The sequence below is a fragment of the Scaptodrosophila lebanonensis genome, unplaced genomic scaffold (assembly GCF_003285725.1).
Source record: "Scaptodrosophila lebanonensis strain 11010-0011.00,11010-0021.00 unplaced genomic scaffold, SlebRS2 tig00000096-arrow-pilon, whole genome shotgun sequence".
In the NCBI taxonomy this organism is placed as follows: Eukaryota; Metazoa; Arthropoda; class Insecta; order Diptera; family Drosophilidae; genus Scaptodrosophila; species Scaptodrosophila lebanonensis.
The window spans coordinates 708,213-733,961 of NW_022060567.1; the positions used below are offsets into that span (position 1 = coordinate 708,213).

Consider the following 25,749-nt stretch of genomic DNA (forward strand, 5'->3'; position numbering starts at 1 on the left):
AACTAGCTACTGCATAGCTGAAAAACAATCAGCAATGAAACGCATTTTAGAAATAGGATTCAAGCGCTAATATTTAATATCTAAGGAAATTTCATTTACAAGAATCTTTCTTGTCGCACTAGCAATTAATAATAAATAAATAAATATGATTTTCAAAACGTATGCCAACTTCCTGAAACGGATTCTATTGCTCATACTACCTTTTAGTGCAGTCACTTCTGTAGCTAATTCCTATTTCTACTGTTGCCATTATCGCCGTTTTGCAACGGAAATAATGTACAAATTTTGCTTTGCGATACCCACTGTATTAATTATAAGCCAAAATTTGCTTGGTTAACTGGTGATTATCTCTAATCGCCTCAAGCTTGTGTTAATGTTAGGCAATAATGTGCGCAATACTTTCGGTTGATGCGACAAAGAAACAAAAACAAAACAAAAAGCACACATATGTACGTATATTCAAAAGCTTTTGAAATGAAATAAGTTATAACCTTTGGTATCTATAATTTTGGCATTTTACTTATGCATATCAAAATTATTTGCCACTAATTGCATTTTGCAATTATAGCTCGAAAATATGCGCATATACCGCCAATTACGTAAAGTCTAATGTTATTCTATAACATTAGCTTTTAGAACATTGAGTCGAAGTTGTTCTGCAGTTTACTGTTGATGCTTAATTTCTTAAAAATAACAAAAATATACACCTAATTCTGTTTTTTTCAAATTAAAAATTTTATGTGCAACCATGACTTTATTCCATTTAGAGCGATTCAATGTAACATATGTTTAATGCCTTTTTTACACGACTCTTTTTCTGCAACCAATCTACCGTGTAAAAACAGAATTACGTATCTTCCATTCTGCACAATCTTCCCCAAAAGTCAGCTTCACTGACTCCTAGCAAAGTTAGGGAAATGTCCAGTAGAAGCGTGGCCTAAATTCAAGCTCAATTTAATAAAAGAACTCAAAGACTGCCAGAATCAGCAGAAGCCCTAGATTAGATTTCTTTTATTCTACTATGTATTTTTTTATAAATACGTCACAACTTTGTGCAGAAAATAAAAGCACTTTACTCGTAAATACTGTTCCTACACACCCGTGCATTGTTTATTGTTTATTGTTTGTGTTTTTGTTTTTCACACACAACTCTGCCAACCATATGGGCCGAGTTACTGCTCGCAGCTCATATTGTTCAAATGCATACTACCATATATAATATATTTTTAGCGTGTGCAGAATTTGTCAATTGATTGTGAGAAAATCTCGCAGACTGGCTGGTTGGCTGGTTGGCTGACTGCCTGCATGACTGAATGACTGACTGCCTGGTTGTGGCAGCTTCCTACTACCCACGCAAATTGATGTTTGCCTTTTTCCATAGCCATAGCCATTGTCGTTGTTGCTGTTGTTGCTGTAACTGGTATTATGTGTGCCGACTTTTGTTGTCTGCTGCACTGCTGCACCGCTGCACTGCTGCAGCTGGTGTTGCAAGGCTAATTAAGAAGACGCCTGCCGTGACAGCTGTTGCACAAACAACAACTGCAAATTAAAATATCAAAACTCAGTCACAGACACGTGCAAGCAGCAGCAGATAACTGTGAAATGCGACACTGCAGCAAGCCCGACAACAACACCACCGACAACAACAACAACAACAACAACGACAGTAATAATACGAACAACAATACTATTAATGTGCAAGACTGAACACTTGACTCGCTTCTCTCTTCACTTCTTTATTTTCTTTTGCTGTTTGTTTTTTTTTCCTGATTTTATAACAATTTGCCTTTGCCTTGGCGGGAGCAGCAGCAACAACTACAATAACAACAACAAAAACAGTTACATAATATGCCAATTTCAAGAACAATGCAGCAGGTGGGTGGCGATTAGGGCTGTCGTTCAATTGGCATGTCACATACACATCTATGGCTTGCAGCTATGCACTGATTGAGAACAAGTTCGTTGCCTAAGTCATTTGTTTGGCACTTGCAAAAGAAAAACAACACGAATGAACGCCACAGTTGGGAGATTCTAAGCATGAGACACTTCGACTGACAAACACACGCTATCATCCGAACTCACTGCTGTGGCAGGCAACAGTATTGAATGCAGTATTAGAATAAAATACCTCGGAATACTTGTAGTTCAAGTTTCCAAGCAACGAAATATCTCCCAATGCCAAAAATATAGTATTTCTAAATAACTTTGCATAATTACTTATAATTGTCTAAGAAAAAGTTCGAAAGTGTGCTTATTTTTGGCGGTTTTAAATATATTATAAGAAGGCTTTGAAAAGTGCATCCCAACAAGATTTTTTTATAGGGAAAACTATATGTTACCATAAAATGCGTATATACATATATATGTTAACTGATTTAGCAATATGGTTATGATATTATTCTTTTGTTTTAGATACATTATACGAAGGCTTTGAAAAGTGCATCCCAACAAGTTATGATATTATTTTTTTGTTTTAGATATATTATAAGAAGGCTTTGAAAAGTGCATCCCAACAAGTTATGATATTATTCTTTTGTTTTAGATACATTATACGAAGGCTTTGAAAAGTGCATCCCAATAAGTTATGATATTATTTTTTTGTTTTAGATATATTATAAGAAGGCTTTGAAAAGTGCATCCCAACAAGTTATGATATTATTCTTTTGTTTTAGATACATTATACGAAGGCTTTGAAAAGTGCATCCCAACAAGATTTTTTTTTTGTGAAAACTATATGTTATTGAACATACATACTTAGATTCTAGTGTGCACTTAACTCTATGCATATTTAAAACTTTTCTCTTTGATATGCGTTTAAGAAACAGCTGATAAGACCACAGCGATAATACATACATACTTGTACTTGTATATTGCAAATTTAGAAATTGAAATGAATTTGGACACGCAATAATTTCTTTAAAAATTAGGTCCTTTGGGCCAAAATTTAATCCCTTTAATTTACACATTATCTGATTTACTAATCGGACTCTGAAATATTGTCAGATAGAAAGAAATGTAGTGTGACCATTGCTTTCTTTTTAGATTCAATTCAAATAGCACATTGTATTTAATTTCGATTTGCATGAGCACGTTCCTGAACAATTACTTTAAGGATTCATTAGATGATCCTTCAAATTGTGTATTATTTAAATATTATAATATAAGTATTGCAGTTTTTTAGAGCAATCAACGAATGCTTGACTTCACAACGATCGATTCTATGACAACCAGAGAAGTTATCTATCGGGTTGTACCTCCCTTGGACTCTTTGGAAGAATGATTGGAATGTGTCGAAAGCACAAGCAATTAATTAATACTATATGCTATATACATATCATTAGATTTTATTAATAAACAGAAATGTGGCTGTTGTTGCTGGCAACACAACAGAAATGCAGTCGATGTCAGTCATGCAATGGAAGGCACAGCAATACCAACAGCAATCATACATCGTATGTATGTTGCTGTTACAACAAAAACATAAAAACAGCAACAACAACAACAACAGTATCAGTTACAACAGTAACAACACAGCAGGCGGCAGGTTGACTCCAACTCACTTGTCTCGGCTTGTCTTTTTTGTTTTTCTACTTGTTGGCGGCTTAATTTTATGCAGGCATGCAGACAAAGAATTGCATTTGGCTGTAGTTAACACCCACAAACACACAAACACACAAACACACAGATACACAGATACACAGATACACACGCACACAGACACACCCACACACAGTGAGTGCGTGGCAGTTGAAATGTCAAAACATTTAAGTCACACGACTGCCAACTCGAACTCGAACTCGTAGTCGTAGTCTTTGTTGCTGTTGCTGTTGTTGTTGTTGTTGTTGTTGCTTTAGCTTTTGTTGTGGTTGTTGTGGTCCAAAGCCTAATGGCAATTTGCATTGTTTGTTTGTTTAAGTGCTCGTCTATTGCATTTTGTTAGCCATGTTGCTGTTGTTGTTGTCAATTATGTCGCTGTACGTTTTACAGTTTCAAATACTCTCTAATATCAGAAGCCAAAAGGGCATCTATGTCTTGTACACAACATATGCAGCACCTGCAGTTGTCTGCCAGTCGCTCTGTCTGTCTGTCTGTCTGTCTGTTTGTTTGTCCAGTTGATGTACAGATTAGTTTTGTTTTAGATTTTGACATATTCGCATTACTGTTGGTCAGTAATTGAAGAACAGATTTTTTGGCAGTTCTAATCAAAACTTTGAGGTTCAATACTTTCTGAATGGAAGAGGCATTCATTTAAGTTGATGAAGAATTTTTTCAGTCATCTTATAAATATTTGATCGCGACTATCTAATGTATATAGATATGCTATACTCGTACATATATAGTTTGTATACATAACAAATCTATTGAATTAATTAATTAATTTGTGATTATTACGTCTGCACACAACTGTCCGATCTCGAATATTAAATCACGGAAGTTTCTGAACTTGTTTCTTTTAAATCCCTATGCTAAAAAGCAGGCCTGTGAAATATTTAGGATCGAAGTCACGTTGTATGTATCTCAATATAAAGAGTATCTCACAGTCGATTCCATTCGACTACACCCGTTCCAACGTGTTTCTATATGTTGGCAACAATGGCACAAGTCTGTTGTTGCTTTTGTAACCTTCATTAAGTGGCTATGAAATGTGCGTGTCTTTGGCTTATGTTTTGCTAAGGAATTTAGTACGTGGCTGTTAATTAGTTGAGTGAAGGCAACGCAGCGTATACGTAATATTTTGTCTTTAAAGAAATTGATTTATTTTTGGTTTTTTAGCCACACTTCATTAAATGTGAGTGTCCATACACTGCGGCAGGGAATTTCTTTTTTTTACTGACTATTCATAGGAATATGTCTTCACTGATTGCCAGTTGCACGTCAGGCCGTCAATGCAGATTAATTAGAATGTTTTATAGCCTGTGCTCAAAGGTGAGAAGCCATATGAAATTCCATGGCTCCCTCAATTAAAAAGTGAAGATAAATTGCACTTTTTATACAAATTTATTTATTGAATTGTTATGTATGAATCCCGTTGAATTCTTTAATATATTTTATTTAAATTATTATTATTAATTGTAAATACTAAAAGTATTCTCGCATCATCCGCCAGAAACAAGAAGACAACAATTTGTGTATAAAATCAATTTAAATAAAGTAGAAAGAGAGAAGTATTTAAACAACAAACATTTTTCCTGAAGAACATTCATTATTTGTTGGAAGTTAGTTGCAAAAAAAAATGTTGTTGTCGCAAAGCTTGATGAATGTAGAAGCAATTGAAAGGTAATATGAAAACGTATTAATTTATTTTTTTTTAATTTTTTCAATTATTTATGTTTACTTGCTTATCAATCGACTTGTGCAGAACAAAGCGAGAGTAAACCTCTCACAGATCCCGTCAAAGGCATATTTTACAAAAGTTGCATTTCTAATCATTATTTAATATATATATATATAGACCTTAGAAATATGTTCTCTTAATGGGTTGCTCTCAATGTTTGCTCAACTACAATACAAGTATTGTGTCCATAAATACAAATTGCGAACATTGAATACTTTAGTGTAAAATCTTTTGACGACTCGGCGGGGGGTTCGATGGGGCATCGGACTCGCTTTTGAACGTAAATGTTCATCATTAGCGTTATACTTGTAAGTATGCAGAGGCAACAAACTGAAAATACATGCAACAGCAGTGACAACAACAACAATGTGGCCAGTGCTCCTCAAACTGTAAGCCAATTGCGCACGCGTCTATTCAGCCGTACTTTTGAACGCGCAAAACAGATAGATATATGTACGCACGTATGTATATATACAAGTACTTGTAGTTATAAATACATATGTACAAGTGTGTATGTACATATGCCTAATCTGGTTAAACAACAATCATTGCACGCACCAATCAGTGTTGTTGTTACTTTGTGGTGCACAAGTAAGGCGGCAAGGTCGTCGTCATCGTTGTTGTTGTTGTTGTTGTCGTTGTCGCCGCCATCGTTGCCATTAAAAGCGAAACTCAGACAATCATGCGCCTCGTTTTTTCTGTTGCGGCTGCTATCGTTATTGTTGTTGTTGTTGTTGCTGCTGATGTTGCAGCAGTTGGCCATTGGCAGAAATTAACATTTGAAATTACTTAATAGTAAATAATTACGGCAAAAGCCAAAAGAAAATGGGAAAAAGTCCGCCCGTTTGCGGCGTACGCATCGCAAATGAAAATTAAAATAAAACCAGAAAACTACGAGTGCAACATACACTCGAAAAAAAACAACAAACCATTCAGTTTATGCAACTAAAAAATATTTAAAAAAAAGTATAGTTATTTATAAAAACTGGAATATTTTATGTTCGTTGTTTGGTGTTTGATTTATTTGTTCATTTTCGCTTTCTTCATTCTTGAGTGATTTCCTTTGTTTTTGTTTCTATGTTTTGTGAATTGTTTTATGCCTGATGCGGGCGGATTCAAAATACGGTTCTTAAGCCATATCTATTTTTAGTTCAACAAAAAATATATTAAATGAGTAATACTCTTGTTATTTCGATCGATATTTGTTACTGTTCTTAGCACGATCGACCTTCAAAGGCACAACAATATCCATGAAACCAGACCAACTCGCTACCAGTATATTAATTGACGGCTCGAAGATGGTGGCAGGAATCGGGGCGCCGATCCCGAACTCAAACAGTCGCATACGCTGCCCGACTTTTATTTTCCAGCAAAGAAGGTCCCAAAGAAGAGTGCCTAAGGTCATATGTTATTTTGAATAGTGATAAATGGAATAAAGTCGTGCAACCATATATAAAATTTGTATACCCTGTACCCGTAGGGTAAAAAGGGTATATTAGGTTTGTGCAAAGTATGTAACATGCAGAAGGAAGCATCTCCGACCCCATAAAGTATGAATCTGAATCAGCATGACGAGAGAAATCGATTTAGACATGTCCGTCCGTCCATCTGTCCGTCCGTCTGGATGAACGCAAGGATCTCAGAAACTATAAAAGCTAGAATAACCAAAGTTGGTATCCAGATTTTTCTAGGTCCGAGAAATGACGAGTTTATTTTATTTTTTTAAATTTTCCCCCCCTTCCCACGCTACAGAATTTCGTCAATAGCGTCCACATTTCAAATGCTACCTAAACCAAACTTTGCACACATAATTTTTCTTGCAGTGCACACAAACTATGCGCTGCATTTGAGCCGCCGCAGCCAATTTCGTTATCACACCAAACCATTTTGATGGCCAGTTATGAAATGGCGTCGGCGTCCACGTCCACGACGATGTCGATGTCGACGTCGACGGCCGGTGGTCCGTTAATGGCCACAGAGCGTAGGTTTTTTAAACTGCAATCAGCGGCTAGTCTAAAACACTTTCTCGGCCGGTTTCGATTCGTTGCGTTGCGTTGCGTTTTGGACCTCCAGGGGGAAGTACGAGTATAATGTTCGTATCTAGTGATTGCTGTTGCCGTTGCTTTTATGCTGCTAATGCTTGTGGGCTGCAACTCGTGCACTTGTCTGGTCAATTGACAGTGCGAATTGTGGCACCCCCTCCGTAACTGCTGGCTGCCCCCTTTCGCTTTCAATTGGAACATGAACTGGCCTGCAAATGTTGCTCTTGTTGTTGGCGGTTGTTGTTGGCGGTTGCTGCGTGAGCGTGCCCGTCCAGCTAGGAAAGACTTTCGCTTGCTTGCATTTCCGGTAATCAGTGTACTCTTACTATAAATATGTATGTATGCACTTATAAATAAATAGTTTATGTAATTCATTTTTGCCAAAAAAAAAATGCGAGCATGAAACCAAGCTTTGGCCAATTTGGGCAACGAGCTCAAAAATTTGTGTAGCATGCAATTTATTTTTGTTATTATTATTGTTGTTTTTCTTTTTGCAATTCAAAACAGCTCTAATGATGTTGGCCAAAAGCAACCGAAACAAAGCCAAATAATTGGAGCAACAACAAATGGCAATACCTAGCTGGCTAATAAAACCAGGCTGCCCGTTGTTGCTACCTTTGTTGTTGTTCTTGTTGTTGTTGTTGTTGCTGCTGCTGTTACTTTTTGTACTTACTCGTATAATTGTGTTTGCTGGTATTTTGGCACTAAAAATTGTTCATAAATGCTTTCCATTTTGTGTAGTTATGGACGAGTTTGAGAGCGTTGTTATGGTTGTGCCAAAAACTTACTTGATTTCTGTGTTGGCTTATGACCACACAATGAAAACTTGCATTGCGAGCTGTGCTAAAAATCGAATCGAAACAAAAAATTCGCTGGCTTCGCAACTACTAGCAGCTCTGCCTTATAACAACAAATATTTGATAACTTGATACTTCTTCCATAGTAAGCTTGACAGTATTGGTTGAAAATTGCTTCGCCAATTCTAATTCCAATTTTCCTTTGATGGACTTTTGAATCTTCAATCGGAAGAGGCTCAAATACTTTCCGGATTATTCTTTCTCTGGGCATCACATGATTATTAACGTTACCCAGCCATTTTATCTTCTGGGCTTTGAAGCATCTTATTATGGTTGCGCTTTGAAAACATAACATTGAGTTTCTGATTTAGATATAATAATAGTTTTGAACGAATAATAGAGTAGTATTCTGTCGTCAATATCTACTCATTATCTAACTGTTCACAAAATGTATTAATCAGATATAAAGAATGTTTTAAATATCACACAGAGCGATATGTTTAAGTGTTCCTGATCAGCTTCTAAAGAAAATTCGAAACAGTGAAATGCGATTTGCAAAATAAAATGGTAAAACGAAGTGTTAATATTAAGACTTCTTTCTGATTAATTTCAGCATTTATCAACTATTTCTTATTAAATAAACACAAATTAAATGTTCTTCTATGCGTCACGTAAAAACGCGAAAAGTTCTGAACCGTTTGAACTAAAATAAGAACACATTGCACAATTCTTTAAATAGCTTTTAAAACAACGTCTCAGAAAGATCTGCTGTAGCCGGCAATCGCGCCATCTGCCGGTAGAGAGGGGCACACTCGCCATACTATCCAACGATTAACCCAATCGCATGCAGAACATGTTCCCGATTGTATGGTTTATTTACGTAAAATTCAATCTATGCGATCGGATCGTACAATCTTAATTCATTACCCAAGTCGATAGAGGTAGTTTAGTATTTTATCCGCTGGGTCCTAAGCTTCTAAAATATCTTAAATATCTTGTTTTATTGGCATTTGCGCATCCAAACAAAAGAGAGCATACTATTGATATAACTTAACGCTATGCTTCGCCAAAAGTAAACTCTTAACGGCCCTTTTTGGGGTTCTATGAAAATCAGTTTCGAGCTCTACATTACAATTAATTTTGAAACAACTTCGACGGTGAAAAAATTACATATACTCCTAGTATTATAAAAATCAACTCCTGCCACATATGAATGTATGTTCGTCCTAGATATTCAGTTTCTCATTCAGAAAGACAACAACCGATATTTAAATAAAAAATAACGGTGTACAAGAGCTAATTTAAACTATTTAACTTCAAATAGACAGAAACTCGAAATCAAAGAAGATTTTCAAGAATTTTGAGCAAAAGGAAAACAAAAAGAATCGTTTTGAGCGACATTTAAGCAAATTAATATTTATAGTAATATTATAAATACGCTCGACTTGAGCTTGTTCCGCAAAAATTGTTATCTATGATCGATTTTTGAATGCATGACGTTTCAAATCTAGATTTGTGTGTGTATCGGTGTATCGGTGAATCGGTGCTATAGCCGAGCTCTACTCAACAGGTTAAAAAACATGAGTGGCTCTAAAACGTTTCATAAATTTTTATATACGAGTACCTGTATAACCACTTTTTGAGGCAGCATCTCCAAAAAATTTCATTTGGATGCTTTGTAAAAAAAAGTTTTCAATTATTATTATTTTTGAACTCACCTCAAAAAAAAAAACACACACACACACACACGAAAACAAAAACAAAAAGTGTGAAAAAGGAGGCCGCACGTTGTCGTCGCGTTGGTATTGTTGTTGCTGTCGGGGTCGGTGTCGGTGTCGGTGTTGTCGCCGCTGCTGCTCGCAATTTAACAACAATTTTCTCTTTCAATTTGATTGTTTCATTAGCAAGTGGAATGAAATGTTGTCTTGCTCACACTCACTCTCGCTCTCGCTCTCTTTTCTCTGCCGTGTTGCTGCGTGCAATTAAAATTCAACAAATTCCATTTCACTTCAACACATTATCATTAACAACAACAACAACAACAACAGCAAGATATCACGCACGTTTGTGGATGCTGCCTTGCTGCCAACGTTCGATCAATGAACGCAATAACAATAATAATAAATGGTGAAAAAAAATGAAAAAATAAAATAACATGTGACACGAGAGCAGGCGTCACAGGCACTCACACAAATAATACCGTTAATGCTAAAGCTTGTCACGAAAGTTTGTTGTGTGATGCTGCACAGTTTGAGAGTCACTGTCGCGCACTTGGCGTTTTCTGTTTGAATCTTTTCAGCTACCCAGCCACTCGTACTTTGTGTTTTTTTTTTCTCGCAGACGTTTGCCGTTTGCCGTTAAGTGTTGCGATCGCTTTGCTTGCTCGTCGTTGACTGAGCTGAGCGGACGCAGCTATGTTTTTTATTTTTTTGACTGCATGCCGTTGTCGCTGCCGCTGCTGCCGCTGCTGCCTCTGCGGCTGCTGCCTCTGCTGCTGCTTAAGCTTGGCTTGGTATTTCGTAGAGCTGCTGCTGGTTGTTGCTGCGTTTTACAACCTGTTCGCGTAAATCTGCGTTTAAAGAAGTGCCGACAACAAACGGTAATGAGCGTGCAGCAAATGAAAACAACAACAACAACAACATAAGCAACAGATATGCGCGCGACACTGGCTTTCGAATTGAACCTTTTTGCTATTACTATTATTATGTTTATTGTTGTTGCACTTTTGATTAATGTGCTGGCTGCCAATGCCAGTTTCCATCCTCATCGTCATCGTCATCGTCACCTACATTTGGCCAGATTCGAATTAGCGTTCGGCAATGGTTGCTGCAGCTGACGTCAGCGCTGAACATTCTTGTCGTTGTTGTTGGTGTTGTTGCTGTTGCTGTTGCTGCTATAGTTCCTATTGTAATGTTTGCTTTATTATCAGTTTAGTCTCTGATCTTACCTTGAGACACATGCACGCCATTTAACACCTGAAGTCGAAGTCACAAACCAATGAACAAGATTAACGAGAATTTGAAGGTGTTGCCAATGTTGCTGTTGTCATAGTTAACACTTTTAAGCAAAACGTGAGCAAACATTTTACCCAGATATACGTGCATGTAGTAGTCGTACAAAGCGGTACGGTTTTTAAGGCAACAGTAAAGCGTGGCCGGCAATTAGATGCCCTGCACTCTGCCCAATTCTAATTCTTCAACTATTCTAGATGAAAAGTTATACTTGTTGCTACTAATAATAAAGGAACTACTCAAATTCCAAGCACATTGGGTATATTTTCAATATCATAATCAATTTTATGATCACCAATTAAAATTAAAGAGAGACAGCTGTATATTATTAGATGAAAAGTTATACTTGTTGCTACTAATATTAAAGGAACTACTCAAATTCCAAGCACATTGGGTATATTTTCAATATCATAATCAATTTTATGATCACCAATTAAAATTAAAGAGAGACAGCTGTATATTATTATATAAAAAGTTATACTTGTTGCTACTAATATTAAAGGAACTACTCAAATTCCAAGCCCATTAGGTATATTTTCAATATCATAATAAATTAAAACTCGTTAGTGTCCAAATTCAGCTCGAATTCAAATTTCTAATGAAGCTCCTAATATTCCTGCACAAATGAAAACTAACACAAAAATCTCTTTATAATGTTTTCAAAGCAATCCATTTATAAGACCTAAGTATTTCTCTTTAATGAACATTTTAGTCAAAATGTCAAAATTTTAGCCCTAAAGGATATTCGTATATTCAAATCAAATTACAAAAAAGTAGTTATTAAATCAAACATAGATTATAATGAAGCTATGTATTGAGTATAAAATAATAATATACTTAACAAAATTAATTATGCATACAAAAAATAAAACTTCGTCTCTCAAAACGTATATATTTTTAGATTTGAAAGGTGCGGATTGACGGATAATCCAACTGTGCAACTTCGACTTCAAATTCAATAATAAACTTAGTTCCCATTTTAGATGTACCCTTCATGGGTGCAAATAAATATGTAAAAGCTGCCTTACCCAGTCTTAGAATGTTGGTTATTGTCAAAATGTTTTTCAAAGTTTATAACTGGCCTAAGACATTTGTTGAATTGGAACGAAAAAATTTAACCACGTCAAGGCATGCCTTTGACCAGCATTATGTATAATAGGTGGTTGTGGCTTTAAAGTCAAATAATTACAAAAGTAGCTAAGAATTAAGAGTGAATGGACAAAAAAACATAAGCTTTGCATATCAACTATTAAGCCCTGCAAAGCAACTTTGGTAGCCTTTGCTTCAATACTTTTCAAAAACTAGGCGATCAGACGGGCAAACAGTTGAACGAACAAATAATCCTGGCCACATATACACAAAAGTATGTACTTTTATCAGCCTTATTTCGATTTGATGATTAGGAATGAATTTATCCCTTGATGCTCTGGGTACACGCTCTTCACTACAGTGTATTAATATTGCTTTATTGGAACGCTAAGCCATATATATTTATATACTCCTATGCATATAGGTAGTATGCATATTTGTACAGCTTTGTGGCTTATGCAAGTACTCCGAAAGACGTCTGCCACGATCTACGAGCGCATATAGGAAATTACATTTGGCACTTGTGTTGCAACGCTGCCGGCTGGGCGCCTTAAACGGCACATTAAACGGCAAGCCAAAATAATAACAACAACAGCAACAAAAAGTTATAGGCAATAAAAAAATGAAGAAGTGCGCAAGCATACATTAAATAATTAAGAAGAGAAAAAACAAACGAAAAAAAATGACAGACCAAAAACAGAAAAAAACAAGCGGTAGTTGTATTAAGCGTTAGACTACGGACGGCTAAAGAGCAGGTTAGCAGCGAGCTGTTATTGTTGCTGTAGTTGTTGTAGTTGCTGTTGTTGCTGTTGTTGCTGCTTAACTCGTTGGCTTCGCGCTTAAATAGAGCGTTCAACTTCATTTTGGTGTTGTTATGTGAAAGCATAAAAAGCAAACGGCTAATAATAAAATCAAATGAAGAGCAGCAGCAACTACTGCCTAGACAACAACAACAACAACAACAGCAACAACAACAATAACAAAAGCAACATCTAAGTAAGTGCAGTGCAGGCAGGCGCTCAGCCAAATGAACAGCGGCACGCGCGGCCCAAAGGCCCACAGACAGACAGGCAGACAGACAGACAGACAGAAAGACACTAATAAGAAGCCGTTTTCCAGCCACAGTGGCACACAAATGATGCATTCCCTTGTTTTGGAATGGACAATAGATTGACAATGCTAAGAACAATAACAAATTTGTAATCAAATTAATAATAATAGGAAATCTAATTTTAAATATCCAGTAAGTTGAAGGAAAACTTTGAATAATCTGAATAGTCTGCAAAACCCAAAGAGAACCCAATGTATTGGTAAACCATGGCAGCATACGTATTCTCTCTCTCTATTCCCTAACTGAGAGTTCAGTTAATCAGTGAAGTACCTTTGAAATGGACAATGGATTGCCAATGCTAAGAACAATAACAAATTTGCATTGAAATTAATAATAACAGAAAATATAATTTAAAATATCCAGTAAGCTAAAAGAAAACATTGGATAATCTGAATAGTCTGCAAAACCCAAAGAGAACCCAATGTGTTGGTAAACCATGGCAGCATACGTATTCTCTCTCTCTATTCCCCAACTGAGAGTTCAGTTAATCAGTGAAGTACCTTTGGAATGGACAATAGATTGCCAATGCTAAGAACAATAACAAATTTGTATTCAAATTAATAATAATAGGAAATCTAATTTTAAATATCCAGTAAGTTGAAGGAAAACTTTGGATAATCTGAATAATCTGCTAAGCCTAAGAGTTCCCAATGCACCTCTCTCGCTATTCCCTAACTGAGAGTTCAGTTAACCATTGAAGTACCGTCACTGTGCATGGCTGGTGTTGTATGCAAAATAATTACCACAGAACGAAGAGGGAAGCGTTCAAAGTGGTGTTTACTAATGCAGCTCATGGTGCGGCGAAAGCATGACGCTGATGGTGTTGTTGCTGTTGTTGTTACTGTTATTGTGGTTTCTGCTAATGTTGATGTTGGCGTTGAGGCTTTGGGCTTGCCAAGAATGCTATGCAAATTGATGGCAGCGTCTGGGCCAACGACAACGTCAATGCAAAATGCAGTTAAGGCGCCCGCCATTTAGGCAAACGAATTCTTTTATACACAAACACACACACACACAAAGACACACACACACACACTACTTGAACGCAGACTGCAACTTTACAATGAAAGTGGTTTGTTTGGTCCAAGCAACGACGTACTCGTATCATTTAAAAATATTTACGCAAGTCGAAAATATTTTTGCGCTTAAGCAATAAACGGAATGTCCTCACAACACCACCAGCACCACCAGTACCACCAGCAGCACCACCACCAGTTCTTGTTGTTTTGACAGGTTTAGTTTATCCTAACTGGCTGCCTAAAGTCTGTCTGTCTGCCTGCCAGCCTGCCAGCCTGGCTAGCTTGGCCGCCTGGCGATTTATGTAAGCATGTGCAGCGACAAGTTTTACGTTGGCAGCCAGTTTGTGTCTTAAGTCTTTCGTTACGTGCTCATAAATTTCGGCACAACACTTGCCTGTCCAGCTCACGAAACGGCCTACACTTGCCAAAGAACCAAGCACCATTGGCTCCATCAAGCATATCCGACTGTGTGTGTGCCACAAGACTACTCGAATAAGTGTTTTTTAGTTAATATAGTATGTTTACTATTAGCTAAAAAAAAAAAACAATCAATCAATAACCTGCAGAGCGCAAACATATGTTTGGAAAAGAAAACAATTTAAAATGGAACTTTTTCTTTGCATTAAATCTTAAATGTAAAAGAGCTGCGACAAAGCTATATTCTATATGTATACTCTTTCCTCTCTGTGTCCTGCAACAAAACTTTATTGATCCATAGTCATGGGCTGCAAACTAGTAGCATGTATATAGCCTCGTAGAGAAAAGTGTAGTCGGGAAGAAGATTTAGGGTCAAATCCACATTCGAATGGTGATCTTTTTTCACGGTCAACTAAAGATTTTTTTGATAAAATAGATGCTAAAATTATTACAATTGAAGAAATAATAAAAATAATAAATGATATAGTAATAATTAAAAAAATTATCTATACTATTAATTAATAGACCTTATGATTGGAAGTCAAATATACTTTGTTGCCGCATTTTTTGCTTATTTCGGATTTGATGCAAGACCATTAAATAGTTATCATATCATACATATATCAAAAATAATTCTGTATGTGACATTTGGTTCCCATATCTTCCCAAGCTTCCGACATATTGTTCATTTGTTCAAATCAAGGAAGGATCTGTTGTGGAAGGATGATTTATTTCAAAAGAGCTCTCTGTATTGCCAAGTTTCTGAGATTAAACATATATCCCCCAATAAGCAAAGCGATACCAATCTTGCCGGTCTTCCATATACTTTTATTTGATATTTTTCCAAAGAATAGATTAATTTTCAACATAAATATACTTCAGCGCCAAAACAAATACAAGTAATAAACGGCTTTGCCAACTATTAAAAATAACTTAGCATAAAATACAAATGTTTTCAGCTGTGCCCAACAAATTAGTAATAAATATTGAAATTTTGTTTTTTAAGGTTCCATATTGTATTGGATTGATAAGAGCGGGCTTAATACTCTGAATATCCGCCATTATTATTGATGATTTTCCAACATCTAATTCTGTTTTTACAAGGTAGATTAGTTCCAGAAAAAGTCGTGTAAAAAAGACATTAATATGTTATTTTTAATCGTGCTAAATGAAATAAAGTCGTGCAACAATATAAAAAAATTTTAATTTTCAAAACGTGTTAAATAAAAACCGTGTAAAAACAAAATTAAGAAAGTGTGGCGCAGGCATAGTTTTAAAAAGTAGCGCTATAGTTAGAAGCTGCCAGTTATTGACTTAGATCTAAAGTTCCCATGGGGGCTTAGTTGTTTGAGATATTCATATTTTTGATTAAGAAGGGAGCTTCGCTCTTCATTCCCTTAACGCTTGTTCGCAAAAAAAAAAAAAAAATTATAAGTGCTCGCCAATTGGCTTAGAACTTGAATCATTGTTGGGCATTTGCTTCTCGTTTTTATTTATAGGCTACGTTAGTCCAGTAAGGCAAGTCCAAGGCATGTAAAACCGCAAATAAACAGCACTCATAAGCTCACACACACACACACACACACACACACACACACACACACATAGGCTCCACCCAGACACACTAATCCATGTAAATGTGCCAATGATCTTTCGCTGAAGTTGTGGCGGCAACTTACACTTTTTAGCGGCCAGACACGACGCGAAGCGACAACGACTGCTTTCACTCTTCATCGGATTCTTTCATAAATTTCTTCGACACACACACGCACACACACACACACACGAACACGTACATACATACATAATTTCGAAAAGCTGACCACGCTGTACGTTGACGTCGACGTCGGCGTCGGCGTCGGCGTCGCTGCTAACGACTTTATCACTGTCACTGTGTGTTTCTTTCGCACTCCTCCTCCTCCTCCTTCTCCTCCTCCCTCTCCACAATTGCACGACAACTCTTTGATGATATTTCTCCCCTTTTTTTGGCCATGTGGCGTATGCGCAATTCGCCATTCGGGCAATTGTGCCAAGAGCGGTGTGCCATGTGCGTAATTAGCGCATTGACAAACCCACATGACATAGCTTGGCATATTGTTGCATGATTAATGAACTTCTGCCTCGGCTCTAAGCCCGTAATTGTTTAATTCACTCTGCCAGCACTTGTGTCCGATTGTGACTGTCTTATACCCTCCCCGAATAAATGGCGGGCAGATGCAGGTGGAAAGACGACGGCATATATATTGTATTTTTAAACGACTTTTAAAAAGGAGAAGCTTATCAATTCATCTGTATTTTATATTATAATTTTTTTTTATCTTCAACAGATTAGATGGGAACAGAACTACCAAAGTATGATTGTTAGTTTAGAAAAGCTATGAAGAAGAAAGAGTCTGAAGCACTTCCCCGTTCCTACGCTCATAAAACTATGATTTAGAATTGGTGGAACTATTAACTGCACCCTAGACTGAATCCCAAAAGTTAATTCCTTTTAAAACTACCTTTTGGCATTCCTGAATTTCAACTTCGTTAGAACCAACACTAATGTTGAAAATTGTAAAATTTGCTTAATTTCCAAAAATTGTTTTTTTTTAATCTTATCCTTTATTAAAGATCTGTCCTAGGTTAGACACTTACTACAATTTATGATAACTTTGAAATTTGAATCATGCTTCTGTTATTCAAACCGAATTCCTACTCAGGAACAAACTATGCCAGGCCTGGACAATTGTTTAATATATGCTTAACTTATCGATTAAATTCACGCCATTTGCATTGACTTTTAATATTATTCATTATTAATAAAAAGATAAATCTCACACTGCGAGTGCATCTGATATAGTTGGTTATCGTTACACCCCCTTCAAAACGAAGAAGTCTTAAGAATATATATTCTTATTCATATAGTATGCAATTATTAGAACATTAAAATCTTGCCATCCCGACTCTGTAATACCCTTTTCCCACTTTTTGGAATGTGGGGGACATTCCTTTCCCGATTTTGTTCAAAATACAGACAAATGGGAAAGCACTATAAAAATAAAATATATTAAATTTTAAAATTTAAAAGCTTATCCCAACCAAAATTCTTGTGTTAGGACGGTTGTTCAGCATCCACAGCATCCACTGTTCTTAGATATTTTTAATTCCAATGATGAGACAAGTCAATTAAATTATTTTCTTCTATAAGTTCATATGCCATAATTTTGAAATGCACCCTTAAAACCGATGTTATTAATTTTTGATGAAAACTCTTGATATTCTGAATCATCATGAAACAAGTTATTGAAACTAAGCTTGATTAAAATTGCTTTCTATTTAGCTGCCAAAGAAGACTTTACTGATTAGAAGTCAGATAAATAAGGAGAATGCTTAGGTGAGTTGAGCATAGGGTGCTTCGTAGTCGGCTGCGCTCAACAATAAGCAATAGTGTATACATGGTACGAGTATAATTATGGGAGAGCGTAATAAGTTTTCACAAATCAAACAGGATATGAACAATCAGCAGACTTGAGTGCCAATTTATTGGCATTGCTATGTTGGTCCAAAAATATCCATAGTCAGAGTCATTAACTCAAATGACTTTCGATGCGACTGACTTGTTGGCTGCTTTCCCAGCGCGGGTGCCCAGCCAAACGATGAAACCTATTAAATATGCATAGGAAAACAAACAAACAAACAAAATCTACAGACAGCCAACAGCGAAATAGCTATTGCAACAACAACAACAACAACAACAGCAACAGCAGCAGCAACACCAGCAATAACAACAAACACAACTGACAGTCATCAGCACTCATCGATTTTTAGTCAAATTTTTTGTTGACGTCCGCAAGTGAAAAAGAAAGTGAAGCTGGCAACAGCAACAGCCACAACAACAAAAACAGCAAGAGATTGACTGACTGGGCAAGTGGTTGACTAGCTGACGAACTGACTGACAGACTGACAGACCGACTGACGGACGGACGGACAACTGCTCGGCCTATTCCACCGTGGCTCCGACTTCGACTGTGTGGCCAAGTTTGCTTTAAAGATTCTGCAGCTTCATAAACAAAGCGCACAGCAACAAAAAGCAAAAACAAAAAAGAAAGAAATATACAACAACAACAACAACAAAACATTATCCGAATTGATTTTGGAATTTTCTATTATGCAAATAGGCATATAGTAGTAGTGTGTCTTATGCATATGCATAGATGGTACAGTCAATACTGGCATTAGATGTTCAGTCGAACTGTGGCCTCAATTTCTGGAACACCATTGTTTTCAATGATATCTCCAGCAATATCGAATAAAAGTCTTCATTACATTTGGATTAACACCTGAGAATTTCAAAAATTGTTACTCAAAGTAATACTAAAATGTTTTTCCAGTTTTTCCTTTTGATTTTTGATGTACCTGTGCATATAAATAGTATTCAATTTATAAATAATAAAAAACTTGTACAGAGTTAATTTAGCCCGCTCTACGCTGTCAATTGTTGTTTAACTTTTTCCATTTCTCCAATTCGTTCAATTGAGTGAAAAAGCCAAGCCACCTGTACTTTTAACATTAAAATATCTTAACCTCACTTTTAAGTACATATTGTTTTAATAAAAGTGCATACATTTAAATTTAAATTGAAAAAATAAATAAATACATATGTCCCACATATCAAATAAAATATTTAACATTTTAAGCCACCTGTACTTTTAACATTAAAATATCTTTAACTCACCTTTAAATACATATTTAAAGTGAATTTAAATTTAAAAAAAAAAAACAACTAAAATATTTAAAATTGTAAGCCACCTGTACTTTTAACATTGAAATATCCGTACCTCACTTTTGAATACATATTGCTTAAATAAAAGTGAATAAATTTAAATTTAAATTGAAAAAATAAATAAATATGTCCCACATATCAACTAAAATATTTAACATTTTGAGTAAAACCTTTTCAAATACTTCTCTAGATGTGATTAAAAGCAATTGATTTATTGTAGTTACCTGGCCTCTTCGTTTTTTTTTTTTTTTTGTTTTTTAAATGTAAAACTTTTATGCTGATATTATTTACAATAACTTAAATTAAACTTATGGAAAAATACAAATACAGCTAAAACTAGGAGCTTAGTCTTATTTAATTATTTATACTTTATGTAAATCTATTGGGCCTCTTCGGCTAGAAATAAATTATGAAAGTGCTTTGTTTCCTATTGTGGGAGACGACTCTACCTCTTGATAGTATCTGTGTTTACTAATCATAGATTTGTGCGCGTATAATCGAGCGCCCACGTGCCGCATTAGTAAAGAGTTGGCGAGAACTTTCGCCAACCATGTGCGAAACCACAGGCAAAGCCCAATTTCGTCTATTGTACGATTATGTACATATGTATGTATGTATGTATGTATATATGAGTAGTTTACTCGAAGGTATTTAGTTTCTATCGCCACACTTCTACTTTTTCACAGTTCAACTAACTGCCTGCTTTTCACTTGGCACGGAAAATTAACCAAAAAGCTAAATTGAGTGGAAACATGAGTATGGCTCATGTGAGCGCGCACTTAAGCAGCAAACATGCTAATTACTATACTCGTGTGTATGCTGGATATTGGTAAAAACAAAATAGTTTGCTAGAGAAACCAACGATATACATATACTATATGTACATATGTAGTATGTACGATATTTTAGCTTTTGGGCAGCAATCATTGTGTGAGGCAAAGTTCAGCTCAAGAAACTCTAGCTGCCACTGATTGCAATCGCATGCTGTGGCAAGTTGTGGCCAAGTGGCTCCATTAGTAGGTTTTAGTCAGACACCCATCCATCCATCCATCCATCCATTGATCGGAGTGGGCCGCACGATCTCTGTAAAGTTGTCGGCGTTGGCGGCATGCTTTGCATACGCAACGAGCAACAGCTATTTCAGAATTTGCAATCGAATTTGGATCGAGGTTAATGCAAAACCATAAAAAAGCGAAATGCGCGACAGAAGCGGGCGGCCAGCACACTGACAAGTGAAAACGACAAGCGGCCAAAAAAAAAGACAAAAAAAAAACAACAACAACGACGAGTGCAACCAAAAGAGACTCAAGCCAGCAAGCTCACTCGCAAGACCAAGTCTGACATTCTAGCGGTCGTTGACACAAGCTCTCTTAATAGGTTAACTGCGTACGTGTGTGTGCGTGTGTGTGTGTGTGAGTGTGTGTGTGCTTCACTTTCACTGCATTCAGCATTAACATTCATCTACATCATCAGCATTCATCGTCATCGCCAACGTCATCATCATCATCTTCATCATCATCATCATTGTTAACATCAACGTCATCGCCATCGATTGCTGTCGAGTCTCCGCGCGGTCTTTGTCTTTACGAACTCTTTGCCTTCTGTTTCAATTGCCGTTACTTGGTCATTGTATAATCGCAGAGAAGACCTTGAGGTCGAGCAACGTGTTCTTCTCGATGATGCAAGCCCGCTTGTTGCTGCTTCTACTATCTACTCGTATACTCGTTAGACGAAATTATTGCGGTTCCCAATCGGCTTTGCCTGTGATAGCTGCCGAATTGTTCCGCTATTAGTCTATTAATTTCCAACTCTACACTGGTCGGCACAATTACTTTGACGAACCGTACTCACGAATGTCGGTGCTTGTTGCTTCTAGTTTAAAGGAATAAAATTTAGTGGACTCAGTTCCAAGACGTCTTCAAAAAGTTATCGAAGCCAAAGGAGGGTATACATTTTATTAATCTACCATCAATTTCTTATGTTTTGTTTAGTATTAAGGTTTGTTTTTTTGTTTATATCCATTGTCAAAATACTTATGCCAACCCATGAAATTTAGCTTGATTTATAATTTTAAAAGCTCTTATAAAAATATCTCCTTTGAATTATTTTTAAGTTTTAAGTATTTGAGAAAGAAATTTCCTTTGATATCTTAAACCAAGAATCAGTTATTGACAAAAATGTATGATTTTCTTTTTGTCAAAATAATTGTGCCGACCAGTGTAGATTAAGATAACATGTCTCGCTCGCACACTTGGACTTGAAGAGGATGATTTTTTATATAGCCTGTACCCAAAGACTAAAAGGGTTGGTATTCAGGTTGTCCTGAGTCCTAAGCAGATCAACTTTGTTTATTTTTCCTGATACACCCCACTCCCGCCGCAATTCGTGTTTTTCCATAGTTCCCGTAATTTTTGGAATTTTGTACTCGGATTTGGCAAATACGTCCAGTTTTATGTGATTATGAGTCCGTATTCATTGCGATAGGGTAATTATGTAGAAAGTTATAGCCATATATTCTCTGCCGAAGCTCTGCCCGCAGCTGTTGTTGTTGCTGCTGCTATGACTTATCCCTCCATATAAACACGCATAGACACGATGATGTAAATGTATGCTGTTGAAACTGTACATAAACATGTCTTCACTTTTGTATTTATTTAATTAATTTTTTTTAATAATTTTTTCTTTTAATTTTCCTGTTTTGTGGAGAGTACAGGGTATTTAACCGTCGGACTTGCTCGTCTGTAGCGTTCTCTCTTGTTTCATATCCAGTGCCTTATAAGGGTCCATATCCGTTTTCAACCATCAGATGGTTAAGAATTTTGTTAGTTTATTAATTTAACCCAAAGCTATCTTTATAGAAATTGTCATAATTAGAAATATTAATATATGTTTCCATTTTTAAATACATTATTTGTTTCCAACTTTCTTAAGAGTATGCTAATCTATTCGATTATTATTATTTGTTCCATTAAAGGAATACCAATTGGGCTCAGACAGTGTCAGTTGTCATTCATCGATCCAGGAAACAATTCGCAGTAAATATCTAGTATTCTTATGTCGAAATCTACATCTTGGCTAGTACAGGATTTGATTGAGTATTCATATACCCTAATCAAGCACGAATTGAGATTTGTCGAGCCGAGTAAGCTTACTATATTGTAAAAAATCCTATTGTCAATCGCACTAGCATCAACAAATTCGAATTCTGTCGCGATTACTCTGGGTGTTAAGAAACTTCAATAATTAACCTTTCCATTTCTTAGGCATTCAAAATGTTAATCAAATATTAAGAAATATTTTTCATAAATAAAAAAACAAATGCACTCCCAATTCCACATTATTTGTAAATGACTATCTGGAATTTAGAAAACGTATTAATACGTATGAAATGTTTTTAATGAAATCCACTTTGGATGTACACCTATAAATACATTCAATAGAAGCAATTAAGAAATATAGTATTTTCTCAATTTTCAGGCCACGGTTAACTTAATAATTTCGATTTGGTAGACAATTTTTTAAATAAGGGACCCTTTTCTGAATTGTACGGTGATATTTTTCTTCGAGTGTGACTTTTCTGTAGTTTATTCTGAACTTGTAGTTCACTATATCTTAAAAATTGCATAAAATATTCTTCTGGCTTGACACCTGTGGTTGTTTTTTTTAATTTGGTTTATCTTTTATTTAAAGTACTTTAAAGGCAGAATTTAAACTCGTTCTCGAGATTTATTAAAACAAGATTTTTTTAAATACATACTTGGCATTAATTTGGGTTGGGGATCTCTCTTGATGTAGTTATGGGTGTAAGGACTATGAAGATATTAAAAGCCTTCCTCTATACAAATGAAATGTAATATTATTTATAATTATACTTACTGTTTGTTAATATAATTGAAAAAGTATTTACTTTCAGAGGTTATTGTTTAAAGAACTGTTTTCTCTGGTTATTAGGTTAGGGAGATAATTGTATTGAAGCATGCTGTGGATTCGTATTCCAGCACTGATTCAAAATCTTAAGGGAACGCTTTTGGCAGTCTTACTTGTAGTAGAAAATTCAACACAAAGTAAATTAACAAAACGTTATCGACCGGATCGGCTGAACTGTGCCGTTCTACCAGACTTTATCTTGAAGAACTCTGATTCTTGTTACCATGAAGCGGAAAGCAGTGGAGCAGAGTGACAAAAACCCTTACATGGTTAGGGAAAAGAAAGTGGACAGCAGTTGCTCCCAAGAAGGTGCCAAGCCTTTGCTGCACCTAGCAACTGGTTCCAACGTGTCGCTTCCCAAGCCGAGGTCGGGGGACATAGCTCGCAAACGGTGGCTTCTACTGAGAGAGATATTGCGAAGCGGTTTCGGTAGAGGGTACGGTTTCGGTTTCGGTTTCGGTTTTGAGAGTGGTGGTCAACTTACGGAGGAGCAAACGGCCTCGGTGCGAAGGTTCAAGACCTTTAATTTGTTGCGTCAGGTTTGCTTTGAGGACCATTGGAAGTTGAAATCTCTGGGAAATATCAACAATTGGTGTACGTTTGTGATGCAACTGAACAATAGTGTCGAATATTCAGTGAATATTCACCATTTGGAACGCCAGCTGACAGCCAACGATCTCGTTGGCTTCAACAACACCGGAAACATATGCGTGTGGCCTGCAGAGGAGGCTTTGGCGGCTCTTGTGTTGTCCGATTTAGGAACCTATCGCAGCAAATGGATTATGGAATTGGGCGGTGGCTACACCTCACTCGCAGGTCTCATGCTGGCCAAATATGCCGAGCCTTTTGCCGTGCACCTGACTGACGGTAATGAGTTGTCTGTGGAGGATCTGAAGAGGACTGTCCGCCTCAACGAGCTGAGCTGCTACATCAAATGCTCGGTCCTGAAGTGGCAGGACGTGGCAGCTCGTTCACCCCCCGAGCAGGCCAAAATTGAATATATACTCTGCGCCGATTGCTTGTTCTTCGATGAGGCCCGTTCCGCGCTGATCGACACAATTTGGTACTATTTGGCACCCTCTGGGGAGGCCTTGGTAATGGCGCCACGGCGCGGAAGGACATTCGATGCGTTTCGGGAGAAGTGCCTGGCGCGGGGATTCAATGTGGAGATGGTTACGCGCTACCATGAGACCATTTGGCGGCGCCACAAGCAGCTCAAGGCGAACTCTGCTCTCTACGACGAAGATCTACATTATCCTTTGCTCTTGCGCTTGTCCAAGAAAACTAGCTAGATTTAATTCAAATTTAGTTCGATCCAGGAAACTCTAGTTCACACAGCAGACTTTTTTACTGCAATACCGAAGAGATCACTTCAAATAATACACATAAATCTTTCGATTTCCATTCAGAAACATATATTGATTGCTAAGAAATTAACCTAAAGACTGAATAATTCGTACAGATTTCAAATCCCCGACCTTAACTTGTGATTTAAAGAGCAAAAATAAATGCAGAATTCTTGCTTATAGTATGATCGGTGGAGTCTGAAAATTCTTGAGAGAAGTGAAGTCTGTACTTTAAAGACGAAGTAGAATCCGTCCAATCACTTCTACATAAATTAATTAGCTGGAAATAAGTATAATAGAGCTAAAAAGGATGTGTAAAGAATTCGACCATCTATTTGAGAAAACAAGTAGAGAAGCTAAAGTCGGGTATCCCGACTTTGAAATACTCTGTACATATAGTATGTGTAGAATAATTATGTGTAATTGTGTGTGTCTGTGTATGTCTCGTGTGCCTGAGCAAAGCAGTAACAACAACAACAGCTGCGGGCACTACTTGGTCTTATGTACATATATGGCTATAACTTCCTGTTAAATCGGCCTATCATGATGAACTTGGCATTTGGAGTTATAATAACTAAATGGAGGTATTTGCCAAGTTTGAGTTCGAAAGTCCAAGAATTACGGGAGTTACGATTTGCGGGGGAGAGGGAGGAGAGAGGGAAATTCCAAAATGCACATTTTCTGCGTATTACCATAAGCCATCTGGGACTAAAATTTGGTGTCCCTAGGTCCTATAGTCTCCGAGATATAAGCGATTATACGAATGGAAAATCGGGAAAACCCCCATAGGGGGGAAGTGGGGGGAAATCGAAAAAATAAAACCAACTTGCACAGCGTACACACATGAGGCATCTTTGTGCAAAATTTGGTGTCTGTAGCTCTTATAGTCT

General features: G+C 36.6%; 1 protein-coding gene across 1 annotated transcript; it reads left to right on the forward strand.

Moving 5' to 3' along the window:
- The first annotated feature begins 23,773 nt into the window (after positions 1-23,773).
- On the forward strand, positions 23,774-24,982 carry LOC115627616 (calmodulin-lysine N-methyltransferase-like). Its single transcript, XM_030523347.1, has one exon. It carries the CDS (start codon positions 23,780-23,782, stop codon positions 24,803-24,805), a length of 1,026 nt encoding a protein of 341 aa, XP_030379207.1. The 5' UTR covers positions 23,774-23,779; the 3' UTR covers positions 24,806-24,982.
- Positions 24,983-25,749: the final 767 nt, after the last annotated feature.